General features: G+C 33.9%; 1 protein-coding gene across 2 annotated transcripts in view; it reads left to right on the top strand.

Moving 5' to 3' along the window:
• The first annotated feature begins 5,327 nt into the window (after positions 1 to 5,327).
• Positions 5,328 to 24,122, top strand: part of CNTNAP5 (contactin associated protein family member 5) — a 908,736-nt gene continuing 889,941 nt past the window's right edge. The window contains exon 1 of one of the 2 annotated variants that reach the window (XM_056793728.1): positions 5,328 to 5,789. In XM_056793728.1, coding sequence (XP_056649706.1) covers positions 5,708 to 5,789 — 82 coding nt within the window. In that variant the 5' untranslated portion in view covers positions 5,328 to 5,707. The remainder of the gene's footprint in view (positions 5,790 to 24,122) is intronic. The other variant, XM_056793729.1, reaches the window with a different exon arrangement.

The following is a 24,122-nucleotide window of genomic DNA, read 5'->3' as shown; positions in this document are numbered from 1 at the left end:
TCTTAAGTCATCCTAAGCCTCACAACGAGATTGCAATACACTTGAATATGCTCTCTAGTCAAGCCTTCCTCATGTTGTATACTTGTAAAATACAATTTTGACATACATATACTACATATATTCAAATTAAATTTCATTATACTTGATTTGGCTTGTTATTCTGGACAGTGAAGATCATTAGAAATGATGAATCTGCTGTCTCCTCTGAGAACTCTCTCCTCACTTCTCCTTTGTTCACTTTTGAGTTGATATTTGTGGCAGGTTATGTTTACACTTAATAAGTGACCTATGTGATAAGTGGGATACTTTACTAGTCTAAGCAGCCCATAATGGATCATGCCCTTCCATTTGTGGACCTGAAGAGAGACTCATGTCTACTAGATGAAAATATACCTAAGTTACCAAATAGTTTTCATCAGAGTTTATAAAGACGCCTTGCCTCCTCTCTCCACTTTCTTCATGAGCCTATTTAAGGGCTCTAGCACCCCAACTGTACACCAAAGGATTATCAGCCTGCGAATTCTTAGACTATATCTCCATCTTCAGGGGTTCTCCCTGACTAGGTGAGCCATAGTCCTTGATTTCAGTATTTAAATTTGGTTATGAAAGTGAATTAGTATTACATATTATTAGAAACATAAAAGGAAATGTCTGGCTTTAGTTCCCTGTAAAAATATTCTAAATTAATCTATTAAATAAAAATGTTTAAAAAGAGGGTTAAGGATGATTCTGATGTTTCCTTAACACCTTCAATTGACTCTAATGGAGCAGATATAGCTACATTTTACATTCAGGCAAAAATGCATTCTGGGAATGGAGAAGTGAATAGGTTTTTACTTTCTCAGTGATGTTTATTTCACAAATAACAGAGGATAAATGGAACTCTCACTGAATATTTTGATCTGGAGACTGAGAATTTGATCCTATTTCTCTGCTCTTTTTCAAAATCAATTGAGGAAATCATGATAGTCAAAAGTACTTTGTTAGTTTTCTATGTTTCTTGCCTATCAGTTCCTTACCAATGATATTTGATAGACATTTTAATGTCCCCAATTAATAGCTTCCTCTTTTGTTCCAGCTGTATTGATTTCATTTGTGTAAAAGTTTTTGTTGTTTTTGTTTTTCCCATTGAACATAATCAGCATTATATAACTTTGTGATTATATATATCCTTTCTGCTTATATGTTGCACTTAAATCCCAGTATATCCTAATGACATTGCTCAGCAGTAAGGCCCTTTCAAACCATATGTAACATGTGGAAAGTGAAAATGGAATAATTATAGTTTACCTGACTATTTTCAAACCTTGATTTAAGTTTTTGGATACTAAGGCATCTATAAATTTCCTAAATCCTATTCTGTCCCCACCAGGGGGAGGTAGATTTAATTTTATATAGAAGACAGGATTCTGTATTCTATCAATAACTTCTTATAAGAACAGTTTCTGAATTTTAGTTTACTTTTCTTCTCTGCCAATGTTTCTCAAAGTTTTCTATAGTGGTAGAAGTTTTTAGTTACAATAAATCGTTGGATAAAGCCTGGTGGCAAAATGCTTTAAAATTATTATTTAAAGTATATGAATAAGATTAAAAACTTGATTTATTTCAGGGTTTCTTAGAACAGTTCAGAAATTTCATTTCATGAAATCAAAATATAAGAGGATAGACCTCTTAATAGTAAGGAGAATAAATTACAAATTATCCATCTTATTTTTAATCTCACACTTGGGAATGGACTTTGGTCTTTTAATGTTATTGAAGTATAGATTGATCTCTCTATATACAACTCCTACATCAATGATGATATGTATGCCAGAATAGATTATATTTAGTTGTACATCATGTCCTTATCTTATGCTATTTTTGCCTCTAATCAAAAATTGTTTTTCATATAGTAACAGCAAAATAATGAGAGCATGTAAAGGATTTTCAACAACTACCCATTAGTTGATTTGTCCCATTTAGATTATAAAAACTGTGGCCACAAATTATAGGACTTATGAAAAGGTTTTTATACCATTTATGCAACCTTCTTCATTGATGAGAAAACTGAATTCTAAAAAGAAGATGATTTACCTGAGGTCATACTACAGTAAGCATCAGAACTGGATTTTGACATTAGATCCTTTAATGACAAATCCAGTTTTCAGGTTAGTTGTTGTTAAATAAATTATTCTGAACAATTGGAGGGATAGTACAGATTCAAGCACCCCAATGAATGTTACACTGAACGTCTAAAGATGCTCCCTTAAACCATATAACTACCCTTATGCATTAGGGGCTCACAGTAGCAGAAAGTACCATTCAATCACCAAAGAAAATTAAATTATCAGGTTTGCATTTAAAATAAGTTTTAGAAGATCATATTCAAAATAGAGTAGTCTATTAATATCATTTTAGTGGCATATATGGGCTTTTGTAGCATTAAATATTTTAGATACACATGTCATAATGCATGAATGCAACCTTTTCCTATTAATAATTACTATGGGAATACAAGCTCATTGAGAGCAAGAAATCATTTTGTAACATTGGAGCCTTGGAGCCAAGCATAATGCTTATCACCTAGGAGAAATTTAAGTCATGTTTGTTGAAACAATGAGTAAAGGAGGGAGCTTCCTAAGAGCCCATACAGAAGGACAAAGAGCAGTAGCTTAGAGTTGCCCTTTAGCTTAGTTTTCATATTGTGCATGTATTTCTGTTTATGTATATATGCTAGTGCAGACATAGCAAAGAATACATCTATATCATTTTTCTTGATGTGAAATGAGGTAAATCACTGATTTCTACCTGACACCAAAATATGTTGTCAAGTTTAATGAGAAAAGTTAATCAGAGATTGTCTCTGGGCTACAGATAAAGTCACTGAATTAAACACAACATGGAAACAGAGGCAGAAAGTATAGTGAGATTATATAGTTTCCATTATAATCTTCCAAAGGTGAATTTATCAGGCTGAAAGTTTTATGAGATAATTTCTACAGATTAATATCAGTATAGATGAAAAGTTTTAAGAGTGATTTAAATTCCGTTGCTAGTTAAAATTAATTTGCCAGAAAGACACAAAAATATAGCATTAATTATACTATTGTATAAGAGAACAGTTGTTTATCCCTCCATTCCACTTGTAGCCTCAATAGTCTTATAAAAACGTTAATCCATTTTAGACAAATATCTGCTGTTGGTCTGAGGTGCTCTGAGAATAAGTGTTTTATTGAGAAAAAATGTCTAAAAAGACTTTAATATGAAGTTCAATTTCTTTTATGTACATGAATTTGTATATGCACATCTATATACAGTTTCCAAATATTTACCAACTACTTGAAGATCATCTATAATTCTGGGACTAAAAACAGATTTCCTTGATTGCCCCTTCATATTCAAGAGGGCACTTCATTGGTAGTGCTAGAAGTATTTTAAAGTATTCTCCTTGGAAATCAAGCTTATATTCACTATTAATATTATTTAAATTTTATTGGACTGCCACATTGCAAGCTAGCTTACTTTGGAGGATGCAGTGAGGTAGAAAGGAGAAAACAATGGGTGTCAGTTTAACACAACCAATAGTTTTCTCATAAGTAAAAGGCAGATTTAGGGGCTATATGATATCCAAATTCCCTCTAACTTTATTCTACAGTTTCTTCTGCCTGAATTTTACCATATTCTGATCTTGAAGCATCAACTAGATTAATTTTTATCTTTCCACAAAAGTGGCCTGAGCAGTATATTTTTATTTTAAAAATCTCATTTGTTGGTAAAGGATAGGCATTCTTTCATAACTAACAAGAATCTACCTAGTTCTCCCCTTCTGTGTGACTAAAGCTGGATCACTAATGAATTTCTAAACCTCAATATAGTACAGCCAGTTTGGAGTTAAAACATAGACAAACATCAAAGTTAAGCTTCATGAATTCTTCAATTGAAGATCCTACTTGAGGAATACATCACAGCCTACTAATAGCCACACAGTTGGTATTCATGTGCAACACAACCAGTATACACATCTTACAGAGTCTTCAATGGTAAATTTGACATTAAAATATTTTTCTCTGGAGGAGAGGGTTGGAAAAAAATCAATCCTAATTGTGACTCTAAGCCAGAATGGAAAAGTAAGCATAGTATTTTACTTGTTTAGGAATTGTCATAATTCCTTAAAATCAAAATAAGCTCAATCATGACAAAGCCAAAGACATTCTGTGTATAGACTAGAAACCCAAGACTGGACCACACTTTCAAATTTGGACATAAGTGAAAGGATTTTTCTCCTTTTTGTGCCCATGTGGTATAGCCCTCAGATCCTAGCTTTCCAGGCTGTATAATTCCTCTCTTCTAACAAATACTGATTTATACCCTGGGAACAAACTAGAGGCTGGTCTCTGAACCAGGCTACTAATGCATCACCCCTTATCAAGAAGATTAGCAGTGCTCAATTGCAAGTAATATCCGGGGCAACAAAGAAGAGACATAAATAGAAGAACAAATATAATAAAAGACAGGGAGAAAGGTCAATTGGGATGGGTTGGGGAAGTCGAAGTGTGAGTGAGAGAGAAGGGATGGAGGTTAGAAATAAAAAGGAGATAAAATATATATTTTTATTGCCAAATCAGTTTCCTTTGCCATAGGACAAAAATAAATGAAGCTGACAAAAATTGAAATTTTGCACCCACCCCAAGATGCCCCCCAAAGCCATTATCCATGGAAGTCTTTCCTTTACAGTTTCATCTCCCTCCTCCTTTTCTCCGCAAAAAACAAAAACAAAAACAAAAACCAAAAAACAAAAAACAAAAAAAAAACACCTTATCTGCCAAGCTTTGTTTTAAAATATCTTCTACTTCTATGTTTGTGTGTGTGTCTGTGTGTGAGAGAAAGAGAGGGGAGGGAGGAAGAGAAGGGGAAGGGGGAACAGGGTGGAGAGAGAGAGGGAGAGAGAGAGAGAGAGAGAGAGAGAGAGAGAGAGAGAGAGAGAGAGAGAGAGAGAGAGAGAATTCTTTTCTTTTTCTTTCTTTTTCTTCTCTGTCTTCCTAGGAAGCTTATGTACAGCACTGCAACTCCTCTGATGCTGCTGCTACTGCTGCTGTCTGGGCTTCCTCCACCTCCTCTGGTGCTGCCCCTGTCTCAGTCACTGCTGCTGCTGCTGCTGCCTCTTGCTTCTGCTACTGGAGTCACTGCCTCTGCTACTGCTGCTTATCAGGAAGGGCCTGCCTTGTGGGGCAAAGACCCGCCCAGTCAACCTTCTTATAGGCGATCTGGGGGCGGGTCTCCAGGACTAGGAGGCGGTGCAGCGCCACCCTACTTGCCTATAAGGAGCTGTCCACCGCCCGAGTGCTGATTCCAGCCCTCCTTGCAAGGAGGTGGATTCCGCTGCCAGTACATCTCGGCAGCGCTTGTTGCTGCAGTTCGGTTGGGTTTGCACCTTTAAGGAGTGGGGGAAGAGGAAGAAGAGGAAGAAGGACGAACAGCAGTTGCAGCAGAAGCAGCAGTAGCCCTAGGAGGAGGGCAAGGAGGAGGAGGAGAAGCAAGACCCCCAATGACCATTTTGGTCTTGAGTGGCTGGGCTCGGGATGGAGTGAACAAGCTAGTGACTGGAAGAGGGGGGGTGGGTCGGGGTGGGGTGGGGGGGACTGTGCAGAGGCTAGAAAGAGAAAAAGGAGGCTCGACTGGTCCCTGCGAAATTCGGGATTAAATTGGGAGAGATCGCTTGAGGGAAATGGATTCTGTACCCTCACTGGCCAGCGGTTTTACTTTACTATTCTCCGTCTTGTGGCATATAGGATCTACAGCTACAAACTGTAAGTAGCCAGGGTGGAGGGAAGGGTCTGGAAAATGGGGGGAACTTGGCGTTAGGTGGGATAGTAAAGCCACCTTCTGTATATATCTTATTTTTGCTGTTCTCACTCAGCTAGGAGAGAAGCTGTCAATAGGTGTGGATCTCTTACTCAAATCCTTCTAAAAGTTAGCTATGTTTAGAATCACCAGCTTTGTTAGGTCCCTAGTCTTTAATTTCTAAAATGCAAAGTTCTAAGGAAACTGAAGGTCTTTGCCTTTATCCTGAAGATAAAACTACCCTCCCAGTTACTTCCTTAGCTGGGAATCTTTCCTCTGACCGGGCTTCTCCAGAGAACAGCGCTTGGCTCAGACTGTATGACACTTGGGGTTGCTAGCATTAGAAACATTCTGAGGCACCTCTCGCAGTGACAGTGGCTGATTTCTGAATGCTGCTCAGATTTGCAGTATGCTCAAAGCCCTACAATATAAGGCTTTTCTTTTTTTCAAATTTCTGCCTCCTACTTTGGCTAACACTACAGCCAGACCTTTTGGGGGGTCTTTTATAAACATATTGTATCATTCTTTAACAGTGATTTGATTATATCCCTCTTAGGAGAAACATAGCAGCATACGTGAGCTGCACAATCAATGGCTAGCCCCATTTTGGAGGTAGAGACTTAACCCCCCCCCCAGTTGTGACAATACATTCACTATTAGCCAACAGACATATATGCAGGAAATCAAAGATTAACCTCATGAATGTAGAATGTTTTGTGTAATGACAGTGAGGGTTGGACCCCCAGAATTCCCACCACTTGCACTGTGCTTTCCATATATTAAAAAAAAAAAACAGTTCATCAAACTTGAATGAATTATAAATCCTCACCAGGCAGGGGAAGATAGAGTTCAAGTGATCTGGAATCCCTAGATGAAGCTGAACATAATTAAGTCATCTCTGAAGTTTCACAAGATGATCTTAGAATATTTTCCAAAGTTTTCTCACTCTCTCCCCCAATGTTTGGATAGGATTTATTATAATATCATGCATGTTTGTGATCATGCATGTTGAAATGGGTGGAGAGGAATTACTACCAAAGTTACTCCTTTTTTATACTGTCCTTGATGCAGTAGGGAACCAATTATAGGTATAGTCCTGACAGAACACAAACCTAGAAAAAATAGACAGGTATATTTCAAATAAGTGACATAACTCCAGATAGTATCATTACTTCTATTACTAAGTCAGAAGTTCAGAACACTGGAAATCTACAAAGCTTTATTCACAATCTCGTATAAAGAATTCATTGAAGTTTGCAAGCTAAGAAGGAATTGAGAGAGGTCAATTTCTGAAATAGGAAAACTCCAGATGCCCTAGCATAAAAATTAGGTCAGAAAATAGGTAGGGGCAGGATAGCATCTGCTTTGCTTTTTTTTTTTCTTTTCTTTTTGAATTAATCCCATGGTACCTTAGGGGAAAAAAGAATCTTTTGACTCAAACTGGTGTGAAGAAGTGAAGTACCAAGGTAGTTTTTTTTCTATCTTTTAGAACACTAGAGGTCAGTATTGTCTTAATGATGCAAAGGTGTGGTATTAAAGTAGCTGATTTTTCCATATTTCATGTTTTCCTATATGAAGTAACTGACTGCTTTGAATGCAGGATCAAAGTGTGAATAAGGGAGGAGAATGTTTTCAAGAAGTTACTCCAGTAGTAGCTTATTGTTCATATGGGAGAGGCTTTAATAGACAAAAAGAATGTAGATAAAAGCATTATGCTTAAATTATGTGAATTATGACTCATGTTTAATAATGTGCATATTAATACTAACTGGTATGGATTTAAGACTGAAACTTGTCATTACTAATGCATCAATAAAATTAATTTTAAACATTTAAGAGGAAACATTGCAGTAAATGAGTTTTACTATTTCTTCAGTGACAGTTTAATTTGTTTCCAATCAACGTTTCTGTTTAATACACACATCCAGATCCCTAAACATTTTTGAATGAGGATTAAGACATAATGATGAATCTTGCTATAATGTAGACCATTTATTTATATTTGTCTGTGGTTCTCAGTAGTTGTAATGTAGAGCCAATAAGATTGATGATCTACTGGCCCTAACTCCTCTATATTCTAGGATCCACACACTCTCTTCTTGAAATTTAAAGATCTGTGACTTATTATGTACTTATATTCATTTATCACTTTTGTGCCTTGTTATTTAGAAACACAGAGTGACAGGTATCATAGAATGTTAAAAATCCAGAGTTGGAAAAAAAAGTGAAAGGTTTTCTAGGCCAGTAATCTACCTCAAGCATGAAGTTTATCTATAATATTCCCAACAAAGTGATCACCCATATAGCTTCTGCTTGAATATTTCCAGTTATGGGGATATGAATATCTATCAAGGTAGCCCATTGCAATTTATAACAACCCGAATTATTTTAATGGTCTTCTCAAAAAGGAGGAAATCTGCTAAAATTGATTTTCTACTAGAATGAATCAGTATATGAAGCCTATTAAATATTTTGGAAGGGAATTTTTTGCTTCTCACATTTACTTTTTCTACATATCAAAATGATATTTCAAATATCTTTGATAAAATTCCTCATTATGAATTGTTTCACCAAAAGCCCTTAAATCTGATAACAAAGAAAGCCTTCATTTATATAGATGTTATCTTGTATTTGATACTGTCCATATATCTGTACATACATAAAACTCTATTTAAAACTCAAGTCAAAATTTAGTGACATATTCCTTTAAAAAATCTGGCCATTCTTTCCTAGTGAAGGCTTTTATAAGTTTATAAGTAAGAGGAGTTGAAATAAATCAAGCTGGATTTGAAAGCTATATTAAGGATATATTTGGAAACATTTAAAGACAGGTCATAATTAAAAGTCATTAAAACATTTCAAGATTTCAGGAAATTAAATAGTTATAAATCACATCTTTTTCTTTTTCCCTAAGGATATGAGTTAATTTCTTAAATGTATTGATAATTACCCAGGTCTAAATGGAAAATAATTTTATCTAAAATTCTGAGTCTGTGACACTGTGCAAAAAACAGCAACTCCAAAACACTGTGATTTGTTAGTATTCCAGAGCCAAAGAAAATACAGAGTGTAAAGAGTTAGAGTTGCAGTCACAGTTATACGAAAAGCTGTAAGAATGTGGTTTGGTTATGAAATAGCTTTGTGCTTTAATACATTCAGGTATAAAACAGAATTTCATAAGTTCTCAAAGAAGAAAAAAACCTACTGACCTTTAATTCTGAAAGAAAACATTAAATATAACTTTCTATACAAATACCATCTACTGTCACAATAATATCTAACAGGAAATACAAAATAAGGAAATAGTAATAAGAAAAATGGAATAATTGTGTTGATTTTAATCTCATGTATCAATAATTGAAGTCATTTACTGGTTTATTATCTTAAATTTTTCTTAGTCTTCCTAAAATCTCAAGACATTTTTGCTTTTCTTCATTGAAAAACACTTAATGGTAGAAGGAAAAGAGATGCTAAGAAGTCACCCAGCCTAGTCTTTTGGGGAGAAGGAAGGACTCCACTTATTTTGGAAGAACCAATGTAAAACATAATTTTAAATCTTAAAGTACAGAAATCTACAAGTCTTCTGAATATCAACAACCACTGGAAAACAAAATTCCTTGATAGCAAGGAAATGACCACTTTTTTACTCACTAAGTTCTTCATGAATCTTCTCATGACAGTTAAAGACTAAACCAAATGAAGGAAGCGAATATGTGAATGTTTAAGTGGATTTGAAACTTTTTTCCAACATGGCAAGATAAACTTAAATGGCTAAATTTGTATAATCTTCCATCTTAATAGAAAAACTCAACAAAATGAAAACAGTTTAGTATATAGTTAATAATTATGAGAACATTAATTTCCATGTATGTACATTTAAAGATTCAGTATTACTTTCCCTTTGAAGAATGATCACAAATATCACCTATCTTGTTATATTTGTATATGTGTTTATGCACATATGTGTATATATACATGTACAAATATTCTATCACTTTGGTTTTCCTTTGGCAATGCCCAATATCCAAACTCCTTTAAAAAATCAGTCTAACCAAAATGTGATCTCTAGTAATGTAGGTTTGGATCCATTTAAATCCTGTCTAAAAAGGGTCAGTTGCTGGAAAGACGTCAATATAACACAGTCATAATATTATTGCTCCTCGAGCCTGGAGTTGTCAGGATAATCCATTGTAGATATTTAAAATGAAGGATGACCTTCCATCTTGTAAAAAATACACTTTAAGAAAATTGGATTCTCATTTTGCAATTAACTTACTGTGGGATCTTGGACAAGTCATTTTTTCCTCTCTAAACATCATTTTCTTAGGCATAATATGAGGGTGGTTCCCTTAATGTAAAATGTCCTTCCAACTATGGACACATTAAATGTAGATTCTGTCCTTTGAACAAAGACTTCCATTTCACAAATGATCTGATGTAAAAGAGCCTTTCCATTCAAAATTTAAAAAAATATATATAAGTAAAAGTCCTTATAATCCTGCAGGTGGCAGAGTCTTATTTTATACAAAATGGTATTTATTACTTTTAGTGGCCCTAAAAGTACTGAGAGGGCAGCTATTGATGATATTTTATGTCTATAGAGCAGAAAGAGCAATTCATTTGGACTCAGGTATCTGAATTACCATTTATTAGCCATATGACCCTGTCATCTCTTATACTTAATTTCCCTATGTTGTAAAATGACCTCAAAAATCTTGCAAAAAGAGTCTGGTAGTTGTTGTTTACTATAAAGGGTCATGCAAACATGACCTCTTGTTATTTGTATTATCAGAGTTGCTATATTTGAAATACAAAGGGAACAGGATACAAATATTTTCACTTCTACTCTTAGATATTAAGGAATTGCCCATGAAATATTGGAATGTCCAAACTCTACATTCAAAAAACTTCACTTTGTGAGAGCATGCTTGGCTCCTTTCCTTCCAAAAGAGAAATCTTTTTCAACCAACAGATTTCAGTGCCAAGTTTGAGCTAATTTTATTAACTTGCTTTATGAAATTTTAATGAGCATTTACTATGTAGCCTGGAAAATACTGCAGAACTTTGCTGGCGACATAGTTTGTTATGCTGTCCTAGTCAGTGTGAGGTAGCTTTTAATTCCCACCCCATGGGGCATAGTTAGCAAGTACCCTAGGGACCTTGTTATGGAACTGTCCTAGGTCATAGACCCCAGAGATGATAGATCTTCAAAGTTCTATTTTCAAACATTTCTGAGATGTGATTCCATTACCAGTGCTGCATGTGTATGTATATGTATGTATGTGTGTGTATGTGTGAGTGTGTGTATATTACAACAGCAGCTAGATTCCTTGAGACAGTACGATACAAACTCCTGAACTCATTGAAGGCAACATTGTGTTTTTTCAAATTTTTATATGACTGCTTCTATTCATTTTGACAAATGAGGGCCATAGATATGAACAAAGATGCTCTCTTCTCTGAAATGAAGTTCTTCTCTAGGAATACCAAACTACGGTGTTCTCAGTACACTATATTTCACATCTGCATGACATTGTATAGCATATGCTGTCTAGATCCATCATTCTGATGGATCCTCCAGTCCCTAAATTATGCTGGGTTTTGTCAGCAAAGTGAAGACGAGTCATTAAGGACTATGTAATTAAGCCTGAATATTCCCAATCTTATCCCTCTGCTGGCAAGGTAAGTAAGCTTGAGCATCATTATCAGGATCAGAGGCATGCTTGGCAAAAATAGTAACACAAAAAACTGGGGGTACCATGTTGATTTTCTAACATTGATAACCGATTTATTGGCATCAGTTTGGTGTCTTTACCTTTCTAACTGCTTTTGTGCTTATTCTTGGGAGTTGATTAATGCCATCTGTTCACTGGATCATCTGAATTGATTGAGTTTTAAAGGATAACAACAGTAATACAGAAGCTAGAAAGAAAGTGGAAAGAAATTCCAAAAATTGTTCATAATGTACATTATTTTTAACTACCCACACTTGGAAGCAGTAAAATCCCTCAGAAGATACTTCAAGGGAGATACAAATTGAAGAAAATTTTTCTGATGGAAGATGTTAGGTAGATGTTAGTTCTAAGGCATTATTCTCTGAAATATAGATGTGTAGTTCTCTCTCTCTGTCTCTCTGTCTCTGTCTCTCCGTCTCTGTCTCTTTCTCTCTCTCTTTCTCTGCTACTTAATCACCTCTTTCTTTTTCTGTTCCTTCCCTCTTCTCTTTTCTTCTCCCTTTAATTATCTACCCACTCTCATGAAGTTAATAGGCATTTTGCTTGTGTTTGGCAAATAGTTTCTTTGTGAGCTACTAATTATGTTAATTGTATGAAAGCAAAAGAAGGTGACTGAAAAAAGTCTATTTGACTAAAATCCTTAGTTTATGTACACATATGGACAAATGCAATAAAAATGATTTTTCTGGGGCATTGGATTAACAGGCTTGCTTTATGCTTCAATAATGTGTTTTTTTTTGTTGTTGTTGTTGCTTGAGATCATTTACCTCTCCCTCAAAATTGTCTCCCACCAGTTTATATAATACCAGTCATAATGAATTTATATTCTACTCCATATTCACCATGATAACTTACCTTTAAACTAATATGACATATATATCATATTAGAAATATCAATCTTTTAGGGTTTGTTTGAGAAGGGACTCCTGGATTCCATAGATGTGGCAAAGATAACCTATGCTGCATTTTTTATGTAGAAATGTAATACCACCAAAGCATTTACTTCATAACAATCATTCAAGATAGGTAATATAGGATTGCTATCCCCCTTTTATTGTTAAAGAAACTGAGCCCCAGAGAAGTTAGATAATTTCCCTTTATTTGCATAGCTCAGAAATATTAGAAAAAAGGGCTTAAAACCAGGTTTCCCAAGTCTAGTGATCTTATACTACAACTTTCTTGGGAGGAAAAGGGCTAAGAAGAAGGAAAGCAATGGTGCCAAAGTTTGATATTTCCATGCTCTCAGTTTTGCCTATGTGTTATTGTTTAGTCATTTTCTACTATAGCTGATTCTCTGTGATCCCCTTTTTGTTTTTTGGGGGGGAATGATACTAGAATGGCTTGCTATTTTCTTCCCAGCTTACTAATTTATTTATTCATTCATTTATTCACTTAATATTTAAAGAATATTTATTTATTTATTATTTATTCATTATTTTTATATAGGAAGAAATTGAGGCAAATAGGGTGAAGTGACTTGACCAGAATCACACAGCTAGCATCTGAGACTGGATTTGAATTGAGGCCTTTCTTACTGAGGCCTGGCACTCTAATCAAGGAACCATCTAACTGTCCTTTGACTTTGTAGAGACTGGTATTTTACACAATTACAATAAGTTCAAATGGAATTGAGGTCTTCCATTATCAAAGGAATCAGTTACCCTCAGATCTCAAAAGGGTAAGGACCTTCAAAACAAATCATTCCTTAAATGGAGTCAGTGTGATTGCTTCTCTTTTGGAATTCAATTTTCTATTTTTGAAGGAAATAATGAAGAGACCACTATAGCACTTCCCTTTGTATAATTAGAAAGCTGACTAATGGCCAAGAAAAATGGAGGACCAACTTCATTCATTCCGAAAGGGAGAGTGATGAATGGTCTTCAAACCTCAACTCTAGGTAGAGCACCATTAATTGGATTCATTTGAACACATTTTAATTCTTCCTTTGTGCCTAGACTACAGATGAGTACAACACTAGTTGTAAGGTATCAAGAGCATATAATTTAAGATGATATCTAGTAGCAAACTATATCATAAATGATACAATTGTTGAGAAAATTTAAGAAAGCACCTTACTCAGAAAATGAACAATTGAAAAAATAAAAACCTGAAACCACTACTTAAATGAAGATGAAAGCATAATAAAACTGGTACAGAGAAATTAATTTTGAACTTCTTTCTGTTAATAACTGAAACAAATCAGGAGAATTAATGAAGACCTCTCACTGCTTTTAAGAAACTGAGTAATATGGGAGTAGAGAGAGTAGAAAACCAGAGAGGAGAGAGGAGGTGAGAAGACACAAGGAGAGAGAAAGAATATAATTACGTATACAAATACATGTACAAGCATATATATATATGTATATATATATAAATACATATACATATACATAAGTATATAATGAGAAGGCAAAGAGGATTAGGATGGGGAAGTTGAAAGTGTTGATGATGAGATGGGAAAACAGATTAAAAGAAGAGAGGTTAAGAATAAGAAAAATTATTTTGATAAGAATTTTGTTTATAAATGAGGCCATACCCCAAACCAAAGATAGATATAGATTTAAATATATCATACCTGAAAGGAAGAGAGCCTAATGGACACAGTGAAAAGTTATAAGAAGGGTCATTTTATTTGATTCACCTCATTTGATGCAGCCCATTAATATTTTCCTTTTGGAAAGGCAAGTCCAGGAGGTCATTATGAAGTTGACTAAAATTGTCTTTAGGTCTCCTAATTCATCTCTCTTTTCTTCCCTTACAAGATATAGAGTATTCTCTTTTGTATCAAAACATTAGCTGTTAAGGATCTTATAAATTAACTCCCACTTATCTCCCCTGGAGATAAGCATTTTAGCATAACATAATATGTTTATCTCAAACAATGATTTTCTAGTTCTAAATTTTAAGCCATCAAAGATATGAGGGATTGAGGTATAGAGCAGATACACTTGAAATAATACTGCATAAGTGACTACTTGTTCTAGCTATTTGTCAGGACATTTCTGTGTTTTAGCATTATATGTAAGCACTGAAAATAGTACTTTATTAAGTCTAGAATCTTTCCCCCTCATCCCCTTTCCCTCTGGGTCTCTCTCTTACTCCTACACACATACACATATGCACATATATCCTTTGTCACAAAATAATAGTAAAAATATAACAAGCCCACTACTTTCTTCAAGCTAACAGATCTAAATGCAATATTTCAAAATACATGCATAGTCCAGATAAACACACTAATGAAATTCTGAATATGTAAAAATCTGAACATAGCACATCATATCCTTTAAGCCATATCCCACTCTCCTTTTGTCCTCATTCCTTCCCAAATATCACTCAATCATCAGTCCTAGATGCCACTTGCTTCCTCCCTGCAAGGGGATGTCAGTGAACAAAAATTATCTTCAAGAAAGGCCTTAGTCATCCATAGGTTACATCTCAGTCCTGCTGACCTCTATTTCTTGGCAGTAACCATAATTCTTCTTCCAATTTTCTGTTCTCCTTTCCCCATTTCAACTAGTATACTTTAGTTTTCAGTTTATAAAAATGTAGCCATATCTCTCACTAAAGCAGGATTAAGGAATGAACCAAGTAATGACCTTCATAATTTCTCAAATCTTATATTATATATTCAGACTTTGTATCTTTATACATAAATCTGTAGTTGTTATGGAGGCCAACTAAATAAGCATGTGTCTAGGCTTAGACAAGAACTAATCCAGATTATTTTTCATTTGTATCTATCATGTCTTCACCAATTTTTATCTATAATTCCTTAAAAATTTCATGGCACACTATTCTAAGACTTAATAAAATAGTTCTGAGATACTCTTTTGAAATGACAGAAGCACAGGATCAGTCAAAGCAAGTAGAGTCCAGAAGGCAGTTAGCATTAAGCATTATAACACTTTTTTTCCCACTTTCCCTGTTATTAAAGTTGTTGTTATTGTTACTCAGAGAAGTAAAAGTCTCTCCCTTGATATTCTATCCATACTCTTCTATGAATGTCAATAGACCTATAGCCTAATTCAATGAAGAACCTTCACTATTTTCTGTGAGTTAATTGTAGTTGGTAGGAGAGGGAGAATGAGGCAGAGACAGAAATAGACAGAGACAGAGATATAAAGAATAAAGAGACAAAAATACAGGAAGAAAAAAACTTATCTTCTCTATAGAACACTTCCAGAGTCAATAATTTCAAGGTTTCTTCACTAATGCTTATTGAAACACTTATGACTTTCAAGATGAACTTTTATATTTTGTGGTAGGCTAATTCTTGTACACCAAACATATCACCCAATTCTGGGCCCCCATCCAAAGATTTTACAACTCAATATAGAACTTAGTCTTTGAGTCCTTCTGGCAATGACTTTAAGGACCATGGCTTACCTCCACATCACAACAAGCAAGTGGAGAGGGAGGAGTTAGAGTACCAATTCCCTGAGGATAAACTGTGATATGTACTATTATTTCAAAATTAATATTACTGATTGAATTGTGTGTATAGCCTTTGTGTGAAACTCTTATTCTATGGAATGTCAAGATTTATTATACCTCAAGGTCAATATTGACTTGGGTGTCACCTCAGTGAGTATTTATCTTTCAGGATAACAAATTGAAATAGACATTTGGATGGAAATTAATATCTATTCATTTACTGAAATGTAATGTTGTCTGCCAGTGGGATGGATTAATGTTGTCTGAGAGGGAAATAGGAATGTGGTTCTACTGTTTTTATCTCTCCACTGTTGAGCAGTATTAGCAAGAGTACCAGGTGGAAGGACTTATATTCTGATTTAACTCCGTCCCTTAGATTTTATAGCCTGCAAATGCACAACTCTCTCACATTTTTTCTTGTAACAATGGTCTAAAAGCTAAGCTTCAATATCGATAGTTTGACATTTCAGTAAGATAAGAATGTGTGTGTGTACATGTACAGGCATGCACACATTTTTGAATAGGATAGTGGTGGCATGAGCTTATGGATAATAAATTTGCTTTGAATTAATAGGCTTCTTGGTTTAAGGATCTATTTAGGATAGGATAGGTATTGTTACCCCAGAAACAGGGAGTAAATTTAGCAGTTATCTAATTAAAGGAAAATTCAAGAAGAAGCATACAATTATAAGGTGATTCTTTTTGAGAGTAGTTATTTCTGTTTTGAAAAAACTCTATCCAGTGTCAATTGTATGTCCATATTTGTGTGTTTGTGTGTGTACTTTAATAACTATGTCCACTTGTTATATAACAGTAGGCAGAAACAGATATTCATAATTCTTTCATAAATCAAACTAGATTTAAGTTGTTTCTAAAAATGTGATTCTGTAATAGAAATATTTGTTGATTTTCTCCACAGTACTGCAGTTATTTTGGTAATAGACTAGTAATTTATACATTGAAACAAGTTTCAGCATTAACAGAACAGCTAAGTCAATCATGTAATATAATAGTCAAAGTATTTAAATAAAGACACACACACACACACACACATATATATATATATATATATATAAATAATATATTTTTTTCAAAGTGATGTTTTTTGCTATGGAATACTCTCTATTTCTAATAGCAAAAACTTCCCAACACAGTGTGTTCTTGGATTTGTCCTTTACAGAAAAGATGGATTAGTTTTGTTGTCACCTTGGCAAATCCTTCCAAGTCTTTGAGTGTCTGATAAAAGGCCTTGACTTAGGACAGGAGACCATAATTAGGATCAATATGTGGCATCACATTCAGGGGAATAAACCCCTGTGAACATTTATTAGTAAAGTTAATTTAGGGAATAACTAAACAAGTGAAACAAAATCAATTCAGAGGGAAAATGTATAACTCCATTGATGTTTTCATTCTAATCAATATACTGTTTGGGGTAAAGGCTTCTATATTTCCTACATGAATATTAATTTTGGTTGGCAAATACAATTTGATTTATTGAGTGTTTTTATCTCAGTCCAATGCAGTTATGGCATGAAGGTGATGTCACTTCATTTGTGTGGAATGACACTTAATCTTCTGGACTGACTCCAGTTAAAACAATAAAAATCCTGCCTTATAGTTACTATATTCTAATTTACCTCAAAATAGAGAATGATAAGCCAGAAGATGGAAACCTTTCAAAAGTGTGATGCCTAGCAAGTAATCACTCCTCTTCTTCTCTCATGCCTAGGAAGTATGACTTCTAGACATGAGTAAGAACATTGAATAATGCCTACTATCATCATCATCTTCATCATATCAATCATGAAGTCTTTCCCACCAATTATAGCACTAGTCCAACTAACTCCACTTTAGGATCACATTATCTAGAGCTGAAAAAGCTACTATAGGCTATCAAATTTAAACCCCTTATTTTAAATCTGAGGAAACTGAGGCACAAATAAACTAAGTGAATTGTCCATAATTTTACAACCAAGATTCAAACTCAGATTATCTTGAGAACAAATGCTCAGGTCACTAACAAAATGCAAACACCATTGGTAATACTAAACCAAATTAATCTAGACAGAAAGCAAAAAAGGAGGATAAATGAATTAAAATTCAGTATGTCTCCTTTCCAGTTCAAATTTTACTATTAGTAGAATATTGTGACTTTAAATCCTTTCCCTGACCTTTACCATCTTATCCCTTTGGGCAATAGCTTAAACTTCCTTAAGTCAAGTTTCTTTATCTGTAATATTAGGATGCTATACTCAAAGGTCTGTCTTTCCACCCATCTATGAATCCATGTCTTCCTTGTTGCAAATATCATCATCCAAGCAAGTGTCAGCATATTACACTATGATGATTCAAATTAAAACAGATAATTGAAGTGTTTCTCTTCCCTGCCTTCCACCCCCCATTTATTTAACCCTCAAATAGTCTCTAACACTTTCTGGGCAAGAGGAGAGAAATAAAATTAATAAAATGTTGTCATTCCACTCAAGATTAAAATCAAATGTGAAGCAGTAGGTTGAGGGTGGAGTGAAGGGAAGGTAGAAGATATGGTGAAACATAACTAGAATACAATGAAGAGAGGGAAATTGCATGGCATGTATAATGTGCTAAGAGAGTTCCTCAGGCACTGAAAACTGAGGGAAGGAAGATCTGTGGTGTAGTTGAATAAAGATTAGATTTAGAGTCAAAATACTCAGGAAATAGCATTCTGATTCCCAAGTCTTCTACTTAAGGGGTTTGTGATTTGGCAAGTCCTTTCACATCTCTGTACCTCTTTATTCATCTGCAAAATAAGGGGCTTGCATAAGATGACTTTTAGTTTGCTCTAGCTCTAACATTCTGGGTTTTACATTTGTATTTCTCATAGGGAAAATGGCATGAGTTAGGGATCATGGAGTACTTCTTAGGAGGGCAGAGTGGAGTCAAGACACTTGTGTCTTGAAAGTGAAGATCTTTGGGCAGCCAGAGATTAGAAACCAGGAGCTCAATAACAAGTTGAGCTACCTTTGAATTTTTCCACAGAGCTTGATGGCAGAAACTGCCCATTTAGTGCTGTCAAGCAAGACATGTTTCTTTGGCATTCACTTTAAGACTCACAATATTGGAACTAAAGCAATAAATAAAGAATCACAGACATAAATATGTAAATAAATGATTGAAATTGCCAGGTTTTTATGTAGTTGCTTTTTTTCCTATTATTTTCCCTACAAAACTTCCACTATGAATACTAAAGTTGAAAAGCTTAATCTTGCAGGTGTTTTCATATCATGAAATATCTCTAGAAATGTCATGGAACTATCTATTCAGATGTCATTTTCTGATTAAAATAACTCAAAAATTAAAAAAAAAACAAACAAGTAAGACTTCAAGCTTAGTTGGCTATCTCCATTAACACTTTCATCTTTCTTTTTCCTTTTCCTTTTTACAGGAAGTGCTAATTCTTTTTACAGGAAATTTAGTTACTAATTTAATCTTATAGTAAGAAGAAGTCTTGATCTGACTTCTAGTAAATGATTGATAACAGCACTAAAGTATCACCAAATCTCAATCTTTGGAGCAGAAAAAGACTTCAGAGATTATTTAAACCACACTTCTACAAAGTAGAGAACTTGTTTATAATTTCTCTGAAAAAAAATGGTTGTCTACTAGCTTCTACTTCAGTATCTTCAGAGACAGGGAATGAAATACATTATAAATCATCCCTCAATTTTTGTAAAAGTCTAATTTTGTTGAGTTCTTTTGTTTTTTGACATATTATAACTTCAACACACCAATTTTTCTTCAGCTCTATAGAATACTATACAACACTCTTTACTTTCCTACATGGTAGATAATAAAATATTCAAAGAATGTTTTAATTTTCTCTTTTTTAAAAGACATAAGAATTAGAACTATACTTTCATTGGCATAATGAATAAACTCTCTATACCATCATAGGTTATATCTTCTCTGTAACTGATATTCTTATACAATTGACTCATACATTGGGAGACTAAGTGTTTTTTCCCCCAGGCCACACAGCAAATATTTGTCACAGCTGAAACTTGAAACCATGTTTTCTTCATTCTAAGCACATCTCTTATTCACTATACCATCTTAATTTTTCTAGTCTAAATATCTCTACTTTCTCTAACCATTTTTCAAATAACATTTTTCTCTATTCCACCCCCATTGCCCACTCTTGTGTGTATGTCTTCCTTTGTCAATACTTCAGTGTATTTTTCGTATCTTGATTTTGGAATTTTCTTCTATTGATGCAGCTCACAAACCACCCAAACTCTCCCATCTGTTTCATCTTATGATGATAAATAGTATCTTAGAGATCCATTAACCCTCATTTAACAGATAAGGGAAAGAAGGCTATGAGAGGCTGAATGGCATACATACTCAGCTTTACATAGCTAGGAAGTATCTAAGGGAAGGCTTTAACTCAGGTATTCTTGATTCCAAGCTCAGTGTTCTATATCCACTGTGTCACCTATCTATTCTATCCTCCCCAAACTCTCCTGAACAAGCTAGGGTCTTTCCTCTATTCTTTTAACTAGTTTTATGGGTTTTGTTTGTCAGCAACTCTCACAGCATGTTGTGCCCAGAAGAAAACATAACCCTCAGTTTCTTATATTAACACAATAATTCATTCATGAACTGATGATATTTAGATCACACAGAAGTGATGTAATATTTGATTTTTGCTTTATTAAAAATGTATGTATATAAAAATATTTAACATTGGGGTACCTAAGTGGCTTAGTGGACTGAGAGCCAAACCCAGAGACAGTAGGTCCTGACTTCAAATCCGGCTTCAGATATTTCCTGGCTGTGTGATCCTGGGCAAGTCATTTAACTCCCATTGGCTAAGCCTTTCTGCTTTTCTGCCTTGGAACCAGTACACAGTATTGATTCCAAGATAGAAGGTAAGGGTTTAAAAAAATATGTAACATTGCACATTAAAACTGAAACCCATATAAATAAACTTCAATGATACTTCTTGTTTTTCAGGTTCTCGATATTTTAATCCCTTCCTACTCATTAAGCTTTGCCTCTCAGAATTTCCTAATGAGGACTTTGGATCTATTAAACTTATATCCTCAATAACCTGAGCTAACATGCCTTGAATTTTCCTTTTTATGACTTCATTTTTCTCAAACAAAGCTTTTATCATTTTTATCATTTTCATTTTATTATTGATCATTCCTATGAAACCTTTCTCTTCCACTCTCTGACTTGTTCATCTTTTCATCCCCTAAAATACTAAAGTAAATATATACTATACAACATTGCACACTCTAAGATAAATAAGGGAAAATGACACATAGTATAAAATACTCTATAGATTTCAAAAAAAAATTCTGATAGACAGAAATTACATTATAGTGGATAGAAACATGGCATCAAAACCAGAAAAATATATTTTCAAGACAAAGCTCTAAAAATTACTGTTTGATCTTGGGAAAGACACTAAACTGATAATTAATCCTGGAATCTCTTTGAGACTTTAAGTGGGATAAAAGATGCTTACTTTAGTGGTTACAATTGTAAACAGCCACCATTGCCTTATAAATTTATTTATTTATGTACAGGCAAACATACACAAATATGTGCATACATGCCAGTGTTTACAAAATACCAAAAAATAAATAAAGACCTCCCTAAACCAAGGAAATTTGGATGTCAAGAAAATCACAGATCTAGTCCCTATTCTTGCCAGATAAATAGCTTAGGTATGATCACCTGATAAAGAATTTTAGAGGACAAATCAATCTTTGAAGATTGGGTTCTAGAAAGGGGAAAATTGTAAAATCAAAAATAGGAAGATATGATGAAGAAAAGAAAATATTGAGAAATATAAAAAATGACTGATGGAAGCACACAGTACTCACCCTGAATTTTAGATGCAAAGGAAATAGTAGAAAGGAGAAGTTCTTCTGAAAAATGCAAAAGAGCCTCAGAAATCCTTTAAATATATTGACAAGTTTGCTGAAATAAGGAATGGCCTGAGATTGTCAATGAATGTCAAGGGAAACACAAACCCTATCACTAACATGACATTATTTTTACTTGGTTAGGATGAAAAAGGAAAACCAAGGAGAAGATTAAATAATTATTCCCAGATACTGATAAAAGAATGAGAGTTGTTTTTCCTGAACCCTTATTTAGTTTTTGTGTTCAATTTAGTTTTGTGTTCAATACCCAAAAGGATACCATAAAGATGGGGAAAATTAGGATAAAGATGATTTGTAGGTAGGTTTTATTAAAATATATTAAGGTGTTGATGGTGAGAGAAGATATAGATTTAAGTGATAAAGACTAGATGCATTATGCAAGGTATTGATGATTTGCTCTGTAAATATACAATAATTCAGATATCTCATATATTGGATATAAACATTAATGTATTTTTTCTGTATGCATTTTGTATACACTCACATATATGCATATATTTGTGTGTTTGTTTATACATAAGAAAATACATATATGCATATACAAACATTCAAATATCTTACTATACAAGGGAAATAGGATAAATATATCCTTTCTAGAGGTAAGAAAGCATTTTTACATTTTTTGAGAAAATGAAATGAGTCATTTATTTGAACTATAGCTTACTGGGAAGTCTTGCTTTTATTTCTGGAAAATTTTGAAAAGTTTGTGACATCTAAAAAGGAAATACTATGAATAACAATTCAAGTGTCATGAATACTGATAATCAAGATGAATATATCAAGAGTAAGCCATCTTCAAAGTTCCTTATTTGTTTTTGTTTTTGTTTATTTATTTATTGGACACATTTGCCCTATATTACCAGAAAATGAGTAAAAAGTAAAAAGAAAAAGAAAGACATATTATGTGATGTCATTTTTAGTTAATAAGAAGGAATGGTGGCTATATGGCAGTAAAATTGGGTGAGTACAGAGCTAGTTGGATGGTCACATGGTTACTAATATTTTTATAAACACATATAATTGCTAGACTTGTTTCCCACTGAATGTAATCTTTTTTAAAAATAAAACCCTTACCTTCTGCCTTGGAACCAATACTACCTATTGGTTCCAAGGCAGAAGAGCAGTAAGGGCTAGGTAATTAGGGTTAAATGACTTGTCCAGGGTCACACTGCTGAGAAGAGTCTGAACTCATATTTGAATCCAGGACCTCCTGTCTCTAGATCTGACTCTCAATCCACTGAGCCACCCAGTTGCCCCCTGAATATAACTCTTAAGAATAGCAGAACATCTAGGGAGGGAAGAAGATAATAAATTTAGGAAAAACAAACAAGCAATTCCATTTTGGGCCAGTGAGGTGGCTTAGTGGATTTAGAGTGAGGTCTGCAATAGAAGGGATATGGATGGGTAATATGGAAATATAGTTTGCATGACTTCACATGTGTAATCAATATCAAATTTCTTGTATTCTCAAGGAGAGTGGCATGTTGAATTGAAACACAACTTTAAAAAGGATTGTTAAAAATTACATTTAATTGGGAAATATTTAATGAAGTATTTTTAAATCAAGGAAAGAGATATATGTGTGCATATAATGGGTATATGCATATAAAGGGTAGGTAACCTTAGGTTTTGAAGAGATATTTAGGTCCTGGTACATGCTTCAAAATATATCTTTGATATAACATTTGGAAATTTTAACACAAAAGCATGATATGTAACAGAGTAGCCTTCAAGTGTCTCTAGAAAAGATTCATTCAAAATCTATCTTCACCCTGTTATTGGTTTTACATATAGATTTTAGGGACAAAAATATCCTAAAAATGAGTTTTTTTCAGAAATATATATATATATATACATAAATGTATATATACACATGTGTGTATATATTTACAGAGATGACAAAGTACTATCTGCTCCTGTTATTTTTTTCCCTTCAATTTTTTTTGGTATGTGGAAAAGCATTTCTTATCCCAAATTTTGTGACTTCCATAATTGTCACAATTGGTGACTCACTGTGCAAAGGTTTGGGAAATTAGCAAAAAAAATGTTATAAAGTTTTACATGTATATAGGAAGTTATAAAACATTTTACATATATCACCTCAAAGTCATGTTGTCTATTTATGTAAGCCTTTCCACTTTTTCTCCAATTGACAATTTCCATATCCAAAACCTTTAAAAAACAG

Source organism: Monodelphis domestica, chromosome 4 (genome assembly GCF_027887165.1).
Source record: "Monodelphis domestica isolate mMonDom1 chromosome 4, mMonDom1.pri, whole genome shotgun sequence".
NCBI classification, from domain to species: Eukaryota; Metazoa; Chordata; class Mammalia; order Didelphimorphia; family Didelphidae; genus Monodelphis; species Monodelphis domestica.
Note: the sequence above shows the minus strand (reverse complement) of the source record. Positions and strands in the feature narration are given on the sequence as shown.